At 44.6% G+C, this 20518-nt stretch overlaps 1 protein-coding gene across 7 annotated transcripts in view; it reads left to right on the forward strand.

The window, feature by feature from the left end:
- NUSAP1 (nucleolar and spindle associated protein 1) overlaps positions 1-20518 on the forward strand; it is a 47535-nt gene that overhangs the window by 15093 nt on the left and 11924 nt on the right. For 2 of the 7 annotated variants that reach the window (XM_033190465.1, XM_033190469.1), the window contains exons 3-7: positions 1133-1276; positions 3921-4062; positions 9573-9680; positions 11958-12067; positions 19022-19209. In XM_033190465.1, the coding sequence (XP_033046356.1) occupies positions 1133-1276; positions 3921-4062; positions 9573-9680; positions 11958-12067; positions 19022-19209 (692 nt within the window). The remainder of the gene's footprint in view (positions 1-1132; positions 1277-3920; positions 4063-9572; positions 9681-11957; positions 12068-19021; positions 19210-20518) is intronic. The other 5 variants (XM_033190466.1, XM_033190471.1, XM_033190472.1 and 2 more) reach the window with 5 other exon arrangements.

Here is a 20518-nt window from a genome sequence, read left to right on the forward strand (position 1 = left end):
TATAAAATTAAAACAAGTAGCTAGGTGTGGTAACACATAACTGTAGACCCAGCTGATTGGGAGGCTGAGGCAGGAGGGTCAGTTGAGCTTGGGAAATTGAGGCTGCAGTGAGCTATGATCAAGCCACTGTAATCCAGCCTAGGCAACAGAGCAAGACCTTGTCTAAAAAAGAAAGAAAGAGAAAGATGACCTTAAAGGAAATGAAAATAATACAATATATAAATCCTGGCTTAGCCTCCCAAGTAAGTGGGATTACAGGCACGTGCCACCACGCCTGGCTAATTTTTGTATTTTTAGTATAGACAGAGTTTCACCATGTTGGCCAGGCTGGTCTCGAACTCCTGACCTCAGGTGATCCACCAGCCTCGGCCTCCCAAAATGCTGGGATTACAGGTGTGAGCCACTGCACCCAGCTTAATAAATTTTTAATAATTTCAAGTAGAGATGGGGTTTTGCCATGTGGCCTAGGCTGGTCTCAAAGTCCTGGGCTCGAGTGATCCATCTGCCTCAGCCTCCCGAAGTGCTGGGATTACAGGTGTGAACCACTGCGCCTGGCCCAATTTCCATATTTATTCACACTAAAATAACTTTGAATGTTTTCCTACCCTAATTTATTAATTTGGGTTGCTAAGTGTGATTATTTCTTTGTAAATACTCTAAGTTTTTTTTTTTTTTTTTCTCTCTTTGTTTTGTTTTTGAGATGGAGTTTCACTCTTGTTGCCCAGGCTGGAGTGCAATGGCGCCATCTTGGCTCACTGTAACCTCTCCCTCCCGGTTCAAGTGATTGTCCTGCCTCAACCTCCCAAGTAGCTGGGATTACAGGCATGCACCACCATGCCCGGGTAATTTTTAGTGGAGATGGGGTTTCACCATGAAAGCCAGGCTGGTCTTGAACTGACCTCAGGTGATCCATTCGCCTTGGTCTCCCAAAGTGCTGGGATCACAGGTGTGAGTCACCGTGTCTGTCCTAAATACTCTATAATTCTTGTCTTTGCCTACAATTTACTGCTAGAGAGTTTTAAATTTTTTCTTTTCCATATGTAATATGTTTTCATTCTGTCTAAATTCTGATTCTTCCTGAGCATTATAACTGTATGCATAGCACATAGCAGAGTAATACCTCTCTCTTCAGGATGAAAGTCAAACTTCTGCATCCTCTTGTGATGAGACTGAGATACAGATGAGCAACCAGGAACAAGCTGAGAGAGAGCCAACTGGCCATGTCACCAAAACAAGGAGAAGGCGCAGGACTGTCCGTGTGGACCCTGACTCGCAGGTGAATGGAAATATACAAATTGAAAATATAGGGCTGGGCGTGGTGGCTCAAGCCCGTAATCCCAGCACTTTGGGAGGCTGAGACGGGCGGACCACGAGGTCAGGAGATTGAGACCATCCTGGCTAACACAGTAAAACCCCGTCTCCACTAAAAAATACAAAAAACTAGCCAGGCGAGATGGCGGGCGTCTGTAGTCCCAGCTACTAGGGAGGCTGAGGCAGGAGAATGGTATAAACCCAGGAGGCGGAGCTTGCAGTGAGCTGAGATCTGGCCACTGCACTCCGGCCTGGGCGACAGAGCGAGACTCCGTCTCAAAAAAAAAAAAAAAGAAAATATACCACCACCTATGCCAAACTTGGCATACTCTTAGGGAGCTTTCTTTTTAAATTCCCATGTGATGTCATGTGTTTGTAAGCTTCCTGTATGCTGGAAGCTCCATGAAAGCCCAGACCCGAGTCCAGCTGCTCATCACTGCATCCCAGGGCTTGGCCCTCAGGAAGCACTTTTTAAGTATTAAGCTCACATTAAATATTTGTTGTATAAATATGAACATTCATTAAGTGTTCACTTAAGTAAGGTGTAGTAGATAGGAAGGAAAAAGAAACAAGCATTAAATGTGCTTTTTGTTGTTTTTTTCATTGGTTTGTTTAAATTCTCCTTCCTACCTTGCCCCTGGCCTAGTGATCACCCTGTACTTAGTCTTTCAGCAGTGTAATCACATGATTAGCAAGGGGCTTCCCTTGCTTGCTTTCCGTAGACTCTGGTTTTATTCTTTTATCTTATCCTTTCATTCAAATGTAATTTTTACAAAGCACAGTCTTTTTTTTTTTTTTTTTTTTCTTTTTTTTGAGATGGAGTTTCCACTCTTGTTCCCCAGTATGGAGTGCAATGGCACCATCTCAGCTTACTGCAACCTCCACCTCCCAGGTTCAAGCAGTTCTCCTGCCTCTGCCTCCTGAGTAGCTGGGATTACAGGTGGCCACCACCACACCCAGCTAATTTTTGCATTTTTAGTAGAGATGAGATTTCACTGTATTGACTGGGCTAATCTCGAACTCTTGACCTCTGGTGATCCAGCCACCTCGTCCTCCCAAAGTGCTGGGATTACAGGTGTGAGCCACCATGCCCGGCCCCGAAACACAGTCTTAATTTTCTTTTCTATGTTCATATTGTTGCAGTAAACTGAGGAATGGAGAGACTAATACGGAGTACAGGAGGATTTGTTTTAGGCACACACCAGCTCAGGGGATTCACATCTAAAAGCTGAGCCTTGAACAAAGATAGCCGAGGTTTTTATAAGCAGCTTTACAGAAGCAAAATAAAAGCAATTAATCATACAGTAACGGGTTACATAATCTATAGCATAAAATAACTTGACTTAGCCAGTGGCCTTGTAGCTGCGTTAAAAGGAAAACAAGAACTGGCTAAATACAGATACTTGTAAAACATAATCATGCTAATCATGCTTAAGAAGCCTGGGAAAAGAGTAACAGTAAAAGAACTTGTGTTTCTCTTTTTTTTTTTGAAGCGGAGTCTTGCTCTGTCGCCCAGGCTGGAGTGCAGTGGCCGGATCTCAGCTCACTGCAAGCTCCGCCTTCCGGGTTCCTGCCATTCTCCTGCCTCAGCCTCCCGAGTAGCTGGGACTGCAGGCGCCCGCCACCTCGCCCGGCTAGTTTTTTGTATTTTTAGTAGATACGGGGTTTCACTGTGTTCGCCAGGATGGTCTTGATCTCCTGACCTTGTGATCCGCCCGTCTCAGCCTCCCAAAGTGCTGGGATTACAGGCTTGAGCCACCGCGCCCAGCAGAGACGGAGTCTTGCTGTGTTGCCCAGGCTGGAGTGCAGTGGCGCGATTTCGGCTCACTGCAAGCTCCGCCTCCTGGGTTCACGCCATTCTCCTGCCTCAGCCTCCCGAGTAGCTGGGACTACAGGCGCCTGCAACCACGCCCGGCTAGTTTTTTGTATTTTTAGTAGAGACGGGGTTTCACCATGTTAGCCAGGATGGTCTTGATCTCCTGACCTCGTGATCCACCTGCCTCGGCCTCCCAAAGTGCTGGGATTACAGGCTTGAGCCACCGCGCCCGGCCGAACTTGTGTTTCTCATTTTTTTTTTCTTTCAACCTTGCTCTGGAATGGGGAAGGGGTGGGGGGAGGGTGGTGTCTGGAGCTTATTCCTTTGGCCTTGGCTATTCAGACAGCGTTATCTCTAGCTGTCTTTAAAGGGAGCTGCTAGGCAGAGGAAAACTTGTTCTTTTCTTTTGAACTCTTGCCTTGCCACATTCTAGGCCTTAGCTTTTACTTTTCTTGGAGTGAATAAATGCAGCACTTATTATTATTATTTAAATTTCTGCCTCAATATAGTCACTTGCTCAGTAGACTATTAGGTTTCTTCATTTGTCCTTGCTAAGACAGTTAATCTTGCCATTTCTATTTTCCTCTTAATGTGCCCTATTATCTCCTATTCTCAAATTTACATTCTCATGACATTTGATAAGGCAGAGAACCAAATCTGCCACCAAAAATCTCATTCTCCTACTTTTCTTCCTTTAACCCCTTTTGCCCCTCACTTTGGTACTTGTCTTTGGAAGGCAGCAATTATTTCTTATTTATCATCAAAATATTTTATTTCCTTTTTAAATTTGTAGCAGAATCATTCAGAGATAAAAATAAGTAATCCCACTGAATTCCAGAATCATGAAAAGCAGGAAAACCAGGATCTCAGAGCTACTGCAAATGTTCCTTCTCCACCAGATGAGCACCAAGGAGCTGAGAATGCTGTTTCCTCAGGTAAACGTAGAATAAATGTTATGTTAAGTGACTTGAAAAACCAAAATTGCTAGAAGTAGCCAGGTACATTAGTTTCCTAGGACTGTCGTGACAAAGCACCACAAACTGGGCAGCTTACAAAAACCGAAATGTACTCTTTCATAGTTCTAGAGGCTGGAAGTCCAAAATCGATGTGTCAGCAGGACCATGCTTCTCTGAGACTCTGGGTGGAATCCTTCCTTGCCTCTGACTACTTCGCGATGGCTGTCGACGCCTGCTGTTCCTTGGGTTGCAGCTGCATCATGCCAGGCTCTGGCTCTGACGGCGCATGACATTCTCCCTATATGTCTTCCTAATAGGACACCAGTCATAATGGATTAGGATCCACCCAAATAGGCCAGGCATAGTGGCTGATGCCTGTAATCCCATTACTTTAGGAAGCCAAGTCAGGAGAATTGCTTGAGCCTAGGAGTTTAGGACCAGCCTGGGCAACATGGCGAGACCCTGTCTCTACAAAAGTCAAAAGAATCAGCCAGCCATGATGGTGCACATCTGTGGTCCCAGCTACTCAGGAGGCTGAGGTGACAGGGTCGCTTGAACCCAGGAGGTTAAGGCTGCAGTGAGCCATCTTCATACCACTTCACCCCAGCATGGACAGAGTGACACCCTATCTCAAAAAATTAAAAGAACGTCCAAATGATGTCATTTTAACCTTAATACATCTGAAAAAAATTCCTATATCTAAATAAGGTTATATGACAGGTACCAGTGGTTAGGACTTCAACATATCTTTTAGGGGGTTACAGTTCAACCCATAGCACCATGTTATAGAATTTCTTTTTTTTTTTTTTAGACAGTCTTGCTCTGCTGCCCAGGTGCAAAGGTGCAATCTCTGCTCACTACAACCTCCACCTTCTGGGTTCAAGCAATTCTTCTGCCTCGGCCTCCAAAGTAGCTGGGATTACAGGCGCGTGCCACCAGGCCCAGCTAATTTTTGTATTTTTAGTAGAGACGGACTTTCACCATGTTGGCCAGGCTAGTCTCGAACTCCTGACCTCGTGATCCACCCACCTCAGCCTCCCAAAGTGCCGAGATTACAGGTGTGAGCCACTGCACTTGGCCTTCCTTTCTCTTCCTTTTGCTTACTAAACCTCTGCTCCTAAAAAATAAAAATAATAATAATAAATAAATAAATGAAAATAAAATATCTCAGTATCAGTTTCACCTGGGCAAATCTGCTAGGGCCCTGAGCCTTGCCAGAGGAGGAGTTAGAGAGATTGAGGGAGGATAATCCATTCCAGTATTCACCAAGCAGTTAAATCTGGAATTTCTAATCCTGAGCCTTCTCATTTTCCCTAAAATTTTGAGTGTCATACTGAATCTAGAAAATTACAGGAGAAAATGTTCTGATTCCTTGGGTCTGAGATGGGCCTGGGAATCTTCAGTTTTTAACAAGTCTCCCAGGTAATTTTTTTTTTATTTTTTTGAGACAGGGTCTTGCTCTGTTGCCCAGGCTGGAGTGCGGTGGTGCCATCTCAGCTCACTGCAGCATTAGCCTACCGAGTAGCTCGGACTACAGGCATGCACCACCATGCTCAGCTAATTTTTGTAGTTTTAGTAGAGATGGGCTTTCACCATGTTGCCCAGGCTGGTCTCAAACTCCTGAGCTCCAGTAATCTGCCCACTTCAGCCTCCTAAAGTGCTGGGATTACAGGTGTGAGCCACCATGCCTGGCCAATATTTTTCAATACAGGCCAGTTTTTTGTCCTCTGAGTTGGTTTGTCTAATATGTCCTCATGTTTAGATTCAGACTATGAACTGTTGGCAGGAATCCCACAGAGCAATGCTGTTGCTTTCTCAGTAAGCACCCTAGGAGGCACAAGTGCTGGGTGTTCCTATGACTAGTCTTGTTAACTTCCATCCGTTGGTAATGGTGGTGTCTGCTAGGTTGTTCCTTTGTGAAGTTACTCTTTTACCACTTGTAATTAATAAGTATCCTGTGGAGAGTTACTCTACATAAGTATCCTTTTTTTGTTTATTTTGTTTTATTTTGAGACAGTGTCTCTCTCTGTTGCCCAGGCGAGAGTGCAGTGACAGGATCTAGGCTCACTGCAACCTTTGCCTCCTAGTCTCAAGCAGTTCTCCTGCTTCAGCCTCCCGAGTAGCTGGGATTATAGGTGTGCACCACCATGCCTGGCTAGTTTTTGTCTTTTCAGTAGAGACAGGGTTTCACCATGTTGGCCAGGCTGGTCTCCAACTCCTAACCTCAGGTGATCTGCCCGCTTTGGCCTCCCAAAGTGCCAGGATTACAGGCATGAGCCACCAAGCCCTGCCAAATACCCTGTTTCTCATGAAACTTTCACTTTCTGGTTTTATAGCCAAAGTCTAAGCAGAAGCCCCTGCAACCATTCCAGCTCTGACAGAACATTGTTTTGCCTTGTTTTACGGCTACATTGGGGAAACTTAAGGATGAGAACTTTAGAAATGGTATTTCTTGGAAACCTACTTGCTTGTGAATCAGTGATTGAAAGAAAATTTTAAAAAGTTAAAAAGAGATGAAAGCTCATTGAATATTTTTAAAATTGATTACCTCAAGTTGAAAAAGATGTAAGACTGAGGCTTTCTTATATTTTACGATTAGACTCATAGCTCTATAGCATATTATACAGGGCCCTTTATGGTTTAACCTGCTACCTGTCCTATTCTCAATGTCCTCCACTCCCTCTTATGTATCCTACACTTCAGCAATTTCAGCCTACCTCAGTTTCTCTGAATGTCATTATTTCCACTGTACTATAGCCTTATATATCACTATTGTTCCCTCTGCCTGGTGTGGTTCTTTTCCTTCCTTGCCTAATAAATTCCATTAAGGTCAAAAAAATAAATGACAGAATTTGGGAAATGATTATGGTAAGTGGGAAAAAATTACCTAACCTAATATATACCATAATTTCAACTGGAGTTAAATAATAATAATAATAATAATAAACTGGCTACATGGCACATGCCTGTAGTCCCAGCTACTCTGGAGGCTGAAGCAGAAGTATCACTTGTGCCCAGGAGTTTGAGACTAGCTGGGCAACACAGTGAGACCCTGTCTCTTAAAAAAAGCAAGCAGGCCAGGTGTAGTGGCTCTCGCTTGTAATCCTTACACTTTGGGAGGCCAAGGTTGGTGGATCACCTGAAGTCAAGAGTTCAAGACCAGCCTGGCTAACATGACAAAACCCGTCTCTACTAAAAATACAAAAATTAGCCAGGTGTGGTGGCTCACACTTGTAATCCCAGCTACTCAGGAGGATGAGGCAGGAGAATCTCTTGAACCCTGGAGGTGGAGGTTGCAGTGAACCAAGTTCACAGCACTACACTCCATCCTGGGCGACAGTGTGAGAGTCCATCTCAAAATAAACAAACAAACAAATGACCACAACCAAAATAAGCAGAAGAAGCAGAGGACCAGAGGAAATATGCCAGATGTTCATGGTGTTTCTTTGGCTGATTGGATTACATGACTTTTATCACATCAGTTGTAACAATATTATGTTCATAATAAAAACTGAAAAAGTTGTTTTTTAACCGATACGTATATGTTTAAATTTAATTTATATTAAATAATGTTTTAACAATAGAGACGGGGTCAGGGCCAGGCGTGGTGGCTCACTCCTGTAATCCCAGCACTTTGGGAGGTCAAGGCGGGCAGATCACGAGGTCAGGAGATGGAGACCATCCTGACTAACATGGTGAAACCTCATCTCTACTAAAAATACAAAAAGTTGGCCGGGCATGGTGGTGGATGCCTGTAGTCCCAGCTACTCGGGAGGCTGAGGCAGGAGAATGGCATGAACCCAGGAGGCAGAGCTTGCCGTGAGCCGAGATAGCGCCACTGCACTTCAGCCTAGGCGACAGAGCGAGATTCCATCTCAAAAAGAAAAAAACAGAGATGGGGTCTCACTGTGTTGCCAGGCTCGTCTCAAACTCCTGTGCCCAAGCCATCTGCCCATCTCAGCCTCCCAAAGTGCTAGGATTACAGGCATGAGCCACAGCACCTGGCCAGCTTTCTGTATTTTTATTTTACGTATTTATTTTTTTTTGAGACAGAGTCTTGCTTTGTTTCCAGGCTGGAGTGCAATGGTGCAGTCTTGGCTCACTGCAACCTCCACCTCCCATTTTCAAGCAATTCTCCTGCCTCAGCTTCCCGAGTAGCTGGGATCACAGGCACACTCCACCTCGCCCAGCTAATTTTTGTATTTTTAGTAGAGACGGGGTTTCACCATGTTGGCCAGGATGGTCTCGATCTCTTGAACTCACGATCCACCTGCCTCAGCCTCTCAAAGTGCTGGGATTACAGGTGTGAGCCACTGGGCTCCACAGGCATCAGAAAATTTCTGAATGCCTACTTGAAGCATATGACCTGTGACCCGTAATCGTAGAAATGCTGTAACTAATTCTTTGTGCTCCTTATGTGCTTTTTTTTTTTTTTTTTTTTTTTTTTTGAGACGGAGTCTTGCTCTGTCTCCAGGGCTGGAGTGCAGTGGCCGGATCTCAGCTCACTGCACGCTCCGCCTCCCGGGTTTACGCCATTCTCCTGCCTCAGCCTCCCGTGTAGCTGGGACTACAGGCGCCCGCCACCTCGCCCGGCTATTTTTTTGTATTTTTTTAGTAGAGACGGGGTTTCACCGGGTTAGCCAGGATGGTCTCGATCTCCTGACCTCGTGATCCGCCCGTCTCGGCCTCCCAAAGTGCTGGGATTACAGGCTTGAGCCACCGCGCCTGGCCTCTTATGTGCTATTTCTACAACCACTTGGCAGAGCCTACCATGTGAAAATGCTCTGTTAACTTACACATATTTCTTTTTCCTTTCTTTTTTTTTTTTTAGAGATGGAGTCAGCCGTGCGCGGTGGCTCAAGCCTGTAATCCCAGCACTTCGGGAGGCCAAGACGGGCCGATCACGAGGTCAGGAGATCGAGACCATCCTGACTAACACAGTGAAACCCCGTCTCTATACTAAAAAACACAAAAACGAAAACTAGCCGGGCGAGGTGGCGGGCGCCTGTAGTCCCAGCTACTCGGGAGGCTGAGGCAGGAGAATGGCGTAAACCCGGGAGGCGGAGCTTGCAGTGAGGTGAGATCAAGCCACTGCACTCCAGCCTGGGCGGCAGAGCGAGACTCCGTCTCGAAAAAAAAAAAGAGAGAGAGATGGGGTCTCACTCTGTTGCCGAGGCTGGAGTGCAGTGGCGCGATCTTGGCTTACTGCAAGCTCCGACTCCCAGGTTCATGCCATTCTCCTGCCTCAACCTCCTGAGTTGCTGGAACTACAGGCACCCGGACCACGCCTGGACAACTTTTTGTATTTTTACTAGAGACGGAGTTTCACCGTGTTAGCCAGGATGGTCTCAATCTCCTGACCTCGTGATCCGTCCGCCTAGACCTCCCAAAGTGCTGGGATTACAGGCGTGAGCCACCATGCCCGGCCACATATTTCTTAATGAGAACTTTTTTGATATCCTTCATTATTTCTGTGTCTTTGGATTTAGGTAACAAAGATTCAAAGGTACCTTCAAAAAGAAAGAAATCTGTCTACACAGATGAGTCATCCAAACCTGGGAAAAATAAAAGAACTGCAATCACTACTCCTACTCCAAGTAAGTTTTGTAGGCAAAGCCATAATAAGTAATGGTTGCCCCACTTCAGACTGATGTTGGACTGGAACAGCTAAAAGCATAGAGGCTGGAACCAGTTTACATTCTAGTTCTCTTATCTTTTAGGCTTGAGATCTTGGGGAACTTACTCATCTTTAATAAACTCACTTCCTCAGTGTAAAGTGGAAATAGTTATACTATAGTACCTATTTCTTTTTTTTTTTTTTTTTGAGACAGGGTCTTGCTCTGTCACCTAGGCTAGAGTGCAGTGGCGTGATCTTGGCTCACTGCAACCTCTGCCTCCCAGGTTCAAGCGATTCTCCTGCCTCTGCCTCCCGAGTAGCTGGGACTACAGATGTGCTCCACCACCACCAGCTGATTTTTGTATTTTCAGAAGAGACGGGGCTTCACCATGTTGGCCAGCGTGGTCTCGATCTCTTGACCTCGTGATCTGCCTGCCTCGGCCTCCCAAAGTGCTGGAATTTCAGGTGTGAGCCACCCTGCCTGGCCTCTAGTACCTATTTCATCAGGTTGATAGATACATAAATTGAGAATACTTTTTCCACTACTGCTTCCCTATCATGGCAAATAGCATGCAACAAGGATTCAATAAACATCTGATGAATGAATGTACGAAGTACTTGGTACAATGCCCACCTTCTAATAAGTTTTTCATAAGTCTAAATGACTCTGTTTTTTTGGATATGTAATTCTTCCTCTCTCTTGTATTGTTGGAACATTGCTTGGCACATAGAATGTTGATTATTTATAGTAGTTACAATGCTGCTCATCCTATATTCAAAATTCAGTAAATGTTCATATACTTAATCAGAATAGGATACAGCAGGGGTCAGGAAACTGCTGCCTCCCTTGGCCTGTCTTATATCCTTTGAGCTAATAATGGTTTTCATATTTTTTAAAGAATTTAAAAACAAGAAGAATGGCCAGGCATGGTTCTCACAACCTGTAATCCCAGCACGTTAGGAGGCACGGGGTGTGGATCACCTGAAGTTGGGAGTTTGAGAACAGCCTGGCCAGCATGGTGAAACCCCGTTTCTACTAAAAATACAAAAAAATTAGCTGGATATGGTGGCAAGTGCCTTTAACCCCAGCTACTCAGAAAACTGAGGCAGGAGAATCGCTTGAACCCAGGAGGCGGAGGTTGCAGTAAGCCAAGATCATGCCATTGCCTGGGTAATAGAGCAAGACTCCATCTCAAAAAAAATAAATAAAATAAAAGCAAGAAGAATATGAGACAGAGACTGTATCATATGTGGCCATAAAGCCTAAAATACTTTTTTTTTTTTTTTTTGAGATGAAATTTTGCTCTTATTGCCCGGGCTGGATACCTCCCGGATTCAAGCGATTCTCCTGCTTCAGTGTCCCGAGTAGCTGGGATTACAGGCATGTGCCACCACACCTGGCTAATTTTTGTATTTTTAGTAGACAGGGTTTCTCCATGTTGTTCAGGCTAGTCTCGAGCTCCCGACCTCAGGTGATCTTCCCACCTTGGCCTCCCAAAGTTCTGGGATTACAGTTGTGAGCCACCATGCCCAGCCAAGCCTTAAATACTTTTATCTAGCCCTTTATAGAATAAGTTTGTCAGTCGTTGACATAGAGCATTATAAAAGATCAAATTCATAATTAAATAAAGACCACTTGTGACTAATTGGTAAGGGAGGAGATAAATCTTCTACTCTCATCCTCTGGACTAAACCAAGATGTCAATTTAGTGAAATTTGTCAATGAGGAGATGGTGAATGTTTGATAGTTTATAAGACGAATGTGCTTTGCCCCTGAGTTTCCAAAAACTAAGTATTTTGAAATTAATGTTTTAGCAAAAATTATATTGAAGTTGAATGTCAGGGATGCAAAAAAGAGAATAAGTGTTAGGGCCGGGCGCGGTGGCTCAAGCCTGTAATCCCAGCACTTTGGGAGGCCGAGACGGGCGGATCACGAGGTCAGGAGATCGAGACCATCCTGGCTAATACGGTGAAACCCCGTCTCTACTAAAAAATACAAAAAACTAGCCGGGCGACGAGGCGGGCGCCTGTAGTCCCAGCTACTTGGGAGGCTGAGACAGGAGAATGGCGTGAACCCGGGAGGCGGAGCTTGCAGTGAGCTGAGAGCCGGCCACTGCACTCCAGCCTGGGGGGCAGAGCAAGACTCCGTCTCAAAAAAAAAAAAAAAAAAAAAGAGAATAAGTGTTAACAGAAAAACACAGAGAAGATAAATGGATTTTGTTTTGTTACTAATTTTTATATTGGGGGAACATTCTAGACTTTAAGAAGCTTCATGAAGCTCATTTTAAGGAAATGGAGTCCATCGATCAATATATTGAGAGAAAAAAGAAACATTTTGAAGAACACAATTCCATGAATGATCTGAAGGTATGTAGATGAAATTATGTTGTTAATGGGACTAAACTGATTATAATTTTGAAACTATATAACACCATGGTTACAACAACTGGCTGTCACTCTACCAGTAGATTTATTTGAGTTTAGTATATCTTTATCTAAAACTTGCTTTCCCCTACCCTGAGAATTTTCAAAATCCTCTGGATAGAACTGAATCCATGGCCAAGCGCAGTGTCTCATGCCTGCAATCCTAGCGTTTTGGGAGGCCAAGGCAGGTGGATTACCTCAGGTCGGGAGTTCAAGGCCAGCCTGGCCAACATGGAGAAACCCTGTCTCTACAAAAAAATACAGAAAATTAGCGGGGGTTGGCACACACCTGTAATCCCAGCTACTCAGGAGGCTGAGGCAGGAGAGTCACTTGAACCAGGAGGCCAAGGTTACAGTGAGCCGAGATTGCGCCACTGTGCTCCAGCCTGGGTGACAGAGTGAGACTCCCATCTGAAAAAACAGAAAACAGTGAATCCTGACTATGAGAAACTGTTTCCAAAATGGCAATGTCATTCTACTTTCCATATTCAGATGTTTTGCCTATTACTTTCATTGAGGATGAACCAACTTATGGCTGAAGCCGTCTTCTTTCCCTTGTCCCTTATGTAAAGAAAAATGGGTGATTAATAGTGGCAAACCTGAAGGGTTCCTGTGGTAACAGCTCCCTCTAGGGCTTTCAGTCCAGGTCCCACAGGACTCAAAGCCTCCTCAAAGTAAGAGAAGGTGATAAAGTAAACTCTGAGACTGAGTTAGCAGAGTCGTGAGTTAATAACATTCTAGCAAGTTGATGTTATTGGTATCTGGTGTTAAGGCAGTGCCGAAGGGAGGGCAAGAAACACATTTTTAAATATTTATTGATTTATGTATTTTTCTCATAAAGTCAGGGTCTCCCTGTGATGCCCAGGCTCTCCTTGAACGCCTAGGCTCAAGTGATCCTCCCACTGCAGCCTCCCAAAGTGCTGGGATTACAGGTGCGAGCCGCCAGATTATATTTATTTCTATTCGCTGTATTTAATTCTTAACCCCATGTTTATGTTACATAACTTCCCTATTTCTTAAAAATAATTTAAGGCCTATTCTCCAAATAATTTGTTTATGGTATTAAATATAAAATAGTACAGTCAATTTAAAAGCGGCAGAAAATGAGCACTGTTAGTGGGTACAGTATTTATTACCATCAGTCTCTCAGCTGAGTTTAAGTTTTCTGGCAGCTAGGGCCAAGAGGAAAACTCACTGGGTGATAAGTTGTAAATAATTTTATTTAAGTACCTAAGCTTCTTGGTGAGAAGCTTAATTGAAATAATAAACATTCATTTTAACAATGTAAAACCACTGTTACAACAATTTTTTTTTCTTTTTTTTTTTGAGACAGAGTTTTGCTCTTGTTGCCCAGGCTGGAGGGCAGTGGTACGGTCTCAGCTCACTGCAACCACCTCCACCTCCCTGATTGAAGCAATTCTCCTGCCTTAGCCTCCCCAGTAGCTGAGATTACGGGCACCCGCCACCACACCCAGCTAATTTTTATATTTTTAGTAGAGATGGGATTTCATTACGTTTGGCCAGGCTGGTCTCGAACTCCTGACCTCAGGTGATCAACCCACCTCCCAAAGTGCTGGTATTACAGGCATGAGCCACCACTCCCATCCTCACTGTTACCACATTTGAAAGCACTGTTTATCAAACTTTTGTTTTTGTTTTTTTTTTTTTTTTTTTTTTTTTTGAAATGCAGTCTTACTCTGTCACCCAGGCTGGAGTGCAATGGTGCGATCTTGGCTCACTGAAACCTCTGCCTCCTGGGTGCAACAGATTCTTTTGCCTCAGCCTACCAAGTAGTTGGGATTACAGGTGCCCACCACCACACCCGACTAATATTTGTATTTGTAGTTTTATTTATTTACTTTTTTAGACAGAATCTCATTGTGTTGCCCAGGCTGGAGTGCAGTGACACAATCTCGGCTCACTGCAAACTCTGCCTCCTGGATTCAAGTGATTCTCCCACCTCAGCCTCCCAAGTACCTGGGATTACAGGCGACCATCACCACACCCAGCCAATTTTTGTTTGTTAGTTTGTTTTGACACGGAGTTTCGCTCTTGTTGCCCAGGCTAGAGTGCAATGGTGCAATCTTGGCTCACAGCAACCTCCACCTCCCAGGTTCAAGCGATTCTCCTGCCTCAGCCTCCTGAGTAGCTGGGATTATAGGCGCTCGCCATCATGCCTGGCTAATTTTTTTTTTTTTTTTTTTTTTTTTGAGACGGAGTCTCTCTCTGTCGCCCAGGCTGGAGTGCAGTGGCCAGTTCTCAGCTCACTGCAAGCTCCGCCTCCCGGGTTTACGCCATTCTCTTGCCTCAGCCTCCGAGTAGCTGGGACTACAGGCGCCCGCCACCTCGCCCGGCTAGGTTTTTTTTGTATTTTTTAGTAGAGATGGGCTTTCACGGTGTTAGCCAGGATGGTCTCGATCTCCTGACCTCGTGATCTGCCCATCTCGGCCTCCCAAAGTGCTGGGATTACAAGCTCGAGCCACCGCGCCCGGCCTTTTTGTATTTTTAAAAGAGACGGGGTTTCACTATGTTGGCCAGGCTGGTCTTGAACTCGTGACTTTGTGATCCACCCACCTCAGCCTCCCAAAGTGCTGGGATCACAGGCATGAGCCACGTCCCCCAGCCCCTGCTACTTTTTATATTTTTAGTAGAGACAGGGTTTCACCATGTTGGCCAGGCTGGTCTTGAACTCCTGACTTCAGGTGATCCACCCACCTCGGCCTCCCAAAGTGCTGGGATTTCAGGCATGAGCCACTGCTCCTGTCCTCACTGTTACCACATTTGAGCATTTGAGGGCACTGTTTATCAGTCTTTTTTTTTTTTTTTTTTTTTTTTTTTGAGACAAGTGTCACTCTGTCACCTAGGCTGGAGTGTAGTGGTGCGATCTTGGCTCACTGCAACCTGCACCTCCTGGGTTTGACAGATTTCGCCAGCATGGCAAAACCCTGTCTCTACTAAAAATACAAAAAATACCCAGCCGTGGTGGTGAGCACCTGTACTCCCAGCTACTCAGGAGGCTGAGATAGGAGAATCACTTAAACCCAGGAGGCGGAGGTTGCAGTGGGTGGAGGTCATGCTATTGCACTCCAGCCTGGGCAACAGATCAAGACTCCATCTCAAAAAAACAAAAAAAATAGGCCGGGTGTGGTGGCTCACACCTGTAATCCCAGCACTTTGGGAGGCTGAGGCAGGCGGATCACCTCAGGGCAGTGGTTTGAGACCAGCCTCACCAACATGGAGAATCCCCATCTCTACTAAAAATACAAAATTATCTCGGCATGGTGGTGCATGCCTGTAATCCCAGCTATTTGGGAGGCTGAGGTAGGAGAATTGCTTGAACCTGGGAGGCAGTGGTTGCAGTGAGCTGAGATCATGCTATTGCACTCCAGCCTGGGCAATAAGAGTGAAATTCCATCTCAGCAAAAATAATAAATTTACTTTAATTTAATTTAAAAAAGCTTTCAGCCAGTCACAGTGGCTCACACCTGTCAATCCAGAACTTTGGAAGGGTGAGGCCAAAGGATCACATGAACCCTGGTGTTCAAGACCAACCTGGGCAATACAGTGAGACTCCATTTCTAAAGAAAAAAAAAAGTCAAGCTGCTGCTTTGTATATTTTGTAATATGGATGACATAATTTTCTAAGTAAAAGTTAAGAACAGAGCAAGAACAACTGTCTCAACCATAAACTTTGAGAATTACCCTAGAAGATGTGTTGAATAAATGAATAGTTTATCTTACTTTTTAGTATAACTCCAGCCTGGTAGACCCATCTGAATGAGTTTAGTTCTAAAATAACACTGTTCACCCTGAATGTTTAAGGAATTGGCCTATCAGATATATAACTTGGTATGATCTCTTTGGAGACTAGAGAATAAAAAAAACCAATTACAATAACTTCACCATACCTGAGATGAAGTTGCTCTTGGCACATTTGGGGCTTGATCGTTTGGATGGTGATGGACAATATAAGCAGATATCCTAAAGAGAATCATTCTGGCCATGACAGCCTCTCTTTGACTTTCATGATAACAGAAGGCAGACTTGTTTGATCTAGTTGTCAAATGGCCTCTAAAAAGATCAGAAAACTATCTGGGTGTGGTGGCTCATGCCTATAATCCCACCTACTTGGGAGGCTGAGGTGGGAGGGTTGCTTGAGCCCAGGAGTCAAAGACCAGGCTGGGCAACATAGCACCACCTCATCTCAAATAAACAAACACATACATACCTACATTTAATTAATTTAATTAATTATTATTATTATTTTTTTTTGAGACGGAGGCTCGCTCTGTCGTCCAGGCTGGAGTGCAGTGGCCGGATCTCAGCTCACTGCAAGCTGCGCCTCCCGGGTTTACGCCATTCTCCTGCCTCAGCCTCCTGAGTAACTGGGACTACAGGCGCCCGCCACCACCCCTGGCTATCGTTTTGTACTTTTAGTAGAGACGGGGTTTCACTGTGTTAGCCAGGATGGTCTCGATCTCCTGACCTCATGATCCGCCCGTCTCGGCTTCCCAAAGTGCTGGGATTACAGGCTTGAGCCATCACGCCCGACCAATTATTCATTTATAATAAAAAGATCAAAAACTTGTATTCCAAGGTACCTTATATAGTTATAAATCTCTATATTTTATAATTGTCTATTTTTATGCAGTTTTGCTTTTTCTCAATTTTTACTTATTTATCTATATTAATGGTATATATTATCTAATTATGCATATATAATTTTTTTTCTTTTTTTTGAGACAGAGTCTCACCCTGTCACACAGGTGGTAATTCAGTGGTGCAGTGATAGTTCACTGCAGCCTCAACCTCCTGGGCTCAGGTGATCCTCACACCTCAGCCTCCTTAGTAGCTGGGATGATAGTCATGCACTACTACACCCGGCTATTTTTCAGTTTTTTCCAGAGACAAGCCTCACTGTGTTGTCTAGGCTGGTCTCAAACTCCTAGGCTCAAGCACTCCTCCCTCTTCTGCCTCCCAAAGTACTGGGATAATAGGCATGAGCCACCGGATTATATTTATTTCTAGTCCCTGTATTTAATTCTTAACCTACATTTTTACTTTTCTAAATATTAATTCCAACTGTCATATCTCAGTTGACAGGTAATAAAGTTAATTTTTTCTGCTTGCAACGGATCTTAGACCAATGATAATAAGATATTCAATTACTCTTTGTGCCTTGACAGTATCTAAGAAAAGATACCTGGCCGGGCGCGGTGGCTCAAGCCTGTAATCCCAGCACTTTGGGAGGCCGAGACAGGCGCATCACAAGGTCAGGAGATCGAGACCATCCTGGCTAATACGGTGAAACCCCGTCTCTACTAAAAAAAAAAAAAAAAATACAAAAAAAAGAAAGATACCCTAAGTGAAACCCTTCAAGCATTTATTTCCTTCCCTCTTTTTGTTTTTTGTTTTAAAGGACTTCAAAAAGCTATTGTTTGGGGAGAGAGAGAGAGGGTGGAATTATTTGTAGATTCCACATGTTAAATATATAATAAGTTCTTTAGGTTTGTTTTTATAGAGATAAGATCTCCTAATGTTGCCAAGGCTGGTCATGAACTCCTGGGCTTAAGCGATCCTCCTGCCTCAGCCTCCCAAAGTGCTGAGATTGCAGGGTGTGAGCCACTGCCCCTGGCCTAAGTTTATATTTTATAAACTGTATATAACGTCTCAAAGCTTCCGTATTTCCAAAATAATCTTTTTTCCCCCCTTTTTAACTACAAAGGACTGTTTTTCTACATTATGTCTCTAGTTAGAAAATGTCCGGCTAGGCTGGGCGTGGTGGCTCACGCCCGTAATCCCAGCAGTTTGGGAAGCTGAGACAGGCAGATCACAAGGTCAGCAGTTTTAAGACAAGCCTGGCCAACATAGTGAAACCCCGTTTCTACTAAAAATACAAAAATTAGCCAAGCGTGGTGGCAGACGCCTATAGTCCCAGCTACTTGGGAGGCTGAGGCAGAAGAATTGCTTGAACCTGGGAGGTGGAAGTTGCAGTGAACTGAGACTGTGCCATTGCACTCCAGCTTGGGTGAAAGAAAGAGACTCCGTCTCAAAAAGAAAAGAAAACAAAATGCCTAGATAGCTGGGCAGGGTGGCTCATGCCTGTAATCCAAACACTTTGGGAGACTAAGGCAGGCAGATCAGGCATTTGAGGTCAGTCATTTGAGACCAGCCCGGCCAACATGGCAACATCCTGTCTCTAAAAATACAAAAATTAGCTGGGTATGGTGGCAGGTGCCTATAATCTCAGCTACTCAGAAGGCTAAGGTGGGAGGATTGCTTGAACCTGGAAGGTGGAGATTGCAGTAAACCCATATCGTGCCACTTCACTTCAGCCTGGGCAACAGAGCCAGACTCTGTCTCAAATTTAAAAAAAAAAGAAAGAAAATGCCTGGGTCCATAGCAGCTGGGAAAGACTTTCTTGTAACTCATTACTCAGCCACAACTGGAAATTGCTCTTTATAGCAGAATCCTCATAGCAATAAATGGCAGGTAACTGTGGAGCCAGCCAGACAGGTAGAATAGGATGACGTGAGGTAGTGGGGAAGGAAAAGATTCCAAATGGAGTTACAAATGAGGAATGAAACAGGGATAAATGGAAATGCTCTTCTGAACTTTGCCTAGGAGACAATACTGTATCAGAGGCCAAAACATTTTTTTTTTTTTTTTTTGGAAATGTAGTCTCACTCTGTCGCCAGCCTGGAGTGCAATGGCATGATCTCGGCTCACTGCAACCTCCGCCTCCGGGTTCAAGTGATTCTCTTGCCTCAGCCTCCTGAGTAGCTGGGACTACAGGCACGTGCCGTGACGCTCAGCTAATTTTTGTATTTTTAGTAGAGAAGGGGTTTCACCATGTTGGAGAGACCAAGCTTTTAAAATGGTGCTTTTTCTCTTCAGCAGCATCCCATCAATAAGGGAGGGGTCAGGACTCCAGTACCTCCAAGAGGAAGACTCTCTGTGGCTTCTACTCCCATCGGCCAACGACACTCGCAAGGCCGGTCTTGTGGCCCTGCAAGTCAGAGTACCTTGGGTCTGAAGGGGTCACTCAAGCGCTCTGCTATCTCTGCAGCTAAAACAGGTGTCAGGTAAAGAAATCACTTCAAAATGTAATCATGAACAAGATTTCACATGGATCATATACAAAAATATTTTTAATTGGCAAATAATATTCTTACATACTCATGGGGGTATGTCGTGATGTTTCCTTTTTTTTTTTTTTGAGACAGAGTTGCGCTCTGTTGCCCAGGCTGGAGTGCAGTGGCGCGATCTCAGCTCACTGCAACCTCTGCCTCCTGGGTTCAAGCGATTCTCCTGCCTCAGCCTCCCAAGTAGCTGGGACTACAGGTATGTGCCACCATGCCCGGCTAATTTTTTGTATTTTTAGTAGAGATGGGCTTTCCTCATGTTAGCCAGGATGGTTTCAATCTCCTGACCTCATGATCTGCCCGCCTCAGCCTCCCAAAGTGCTGGTATTACAGGCGTGAGCCACCGTGCCTGGCCCATAGTGATGTTTTAATACCTATATTGTATGGTAGTCAGATCAGGGTAATTAGCATATCTATCATCTCAAACAGTTATCATTTCTTTATACTTAGTATCCTCCTTCTAGCTATTTGAAACCACCATGCCCAGCTAATTTTGCAAGGTCTCACTATGTTGTCCAGTCTGGTCTTGAACTCTTGGGCTCAAGTGACCCTCCCGCCTTGGCCAACCAAAGTGCTGGGATTACAAACATGCAATTGCACAAGCCTTTCTTTTTTTTTTTTTTCCAGATGGAGTCTCACTCCATTGCCTAGGCTGGACTGCAGTGGCGAGATCTTGACTCACTTTAATCTCCTCCTCCCAGGTTCAAGCGATTCTCAGCCTCCCAAGTAGCTGGGACTACAGGCATGTACCACCACAACCGGCTAAGTTGTCATTTTTAGTAGAGATGGGGTTTCACCATGTTGGCCAGGCTGGTCTCAAACTCCTGACCTCAGGTGATCCACCTGCCTTGGTCTCCCAAAGTGCTGGGATTACAGGCGCGAGCCACTGCACCTGGCTGCACCTGGGTATACATACCTCTTAAATTTCTCATTCAAATCGTGAATTGTTTTCCTGATTTCATTGACTTGTCTGTATTATTTTGTGTGTCTCACGGAGTTCTCCTAAGATTATTATTTTGAATTCTTTTTCTGGTATTTCATATATTTCCCTATGAATTGGGTTATTGGAGAATTACCATTTTTCTTTGGAGGTGACTTGTTTCCCTACATTTTCATGGTTTATGTGTCCTTGCATCGATTTCTACACAACTGTTAGGAAGGTGACCTCTTCCAATTTTATAGAGGAGGTTTCATAGGGAAGAACATACTCATATGAATAGGTCTTGGGGTGTCAGTTAAGTGGGGTGTG

This window comes from Trachypithecus francoisi, unplaced genomic scaffold, assembly GCF_009764315.1.
Source record: "Trachypithecus francoisi isolate TF-2019V2 unplaced genomic scaffold, Tfra_2.0 Lachesis_group3, whole genome shotgun sequence".
NCBI classification, from domain to species: Eukaryota; Metazoa; Chordata; class Mammalia; order Primates; family Cercopithecidae; genus Trachypithecus; species Trachypithecus francoisi.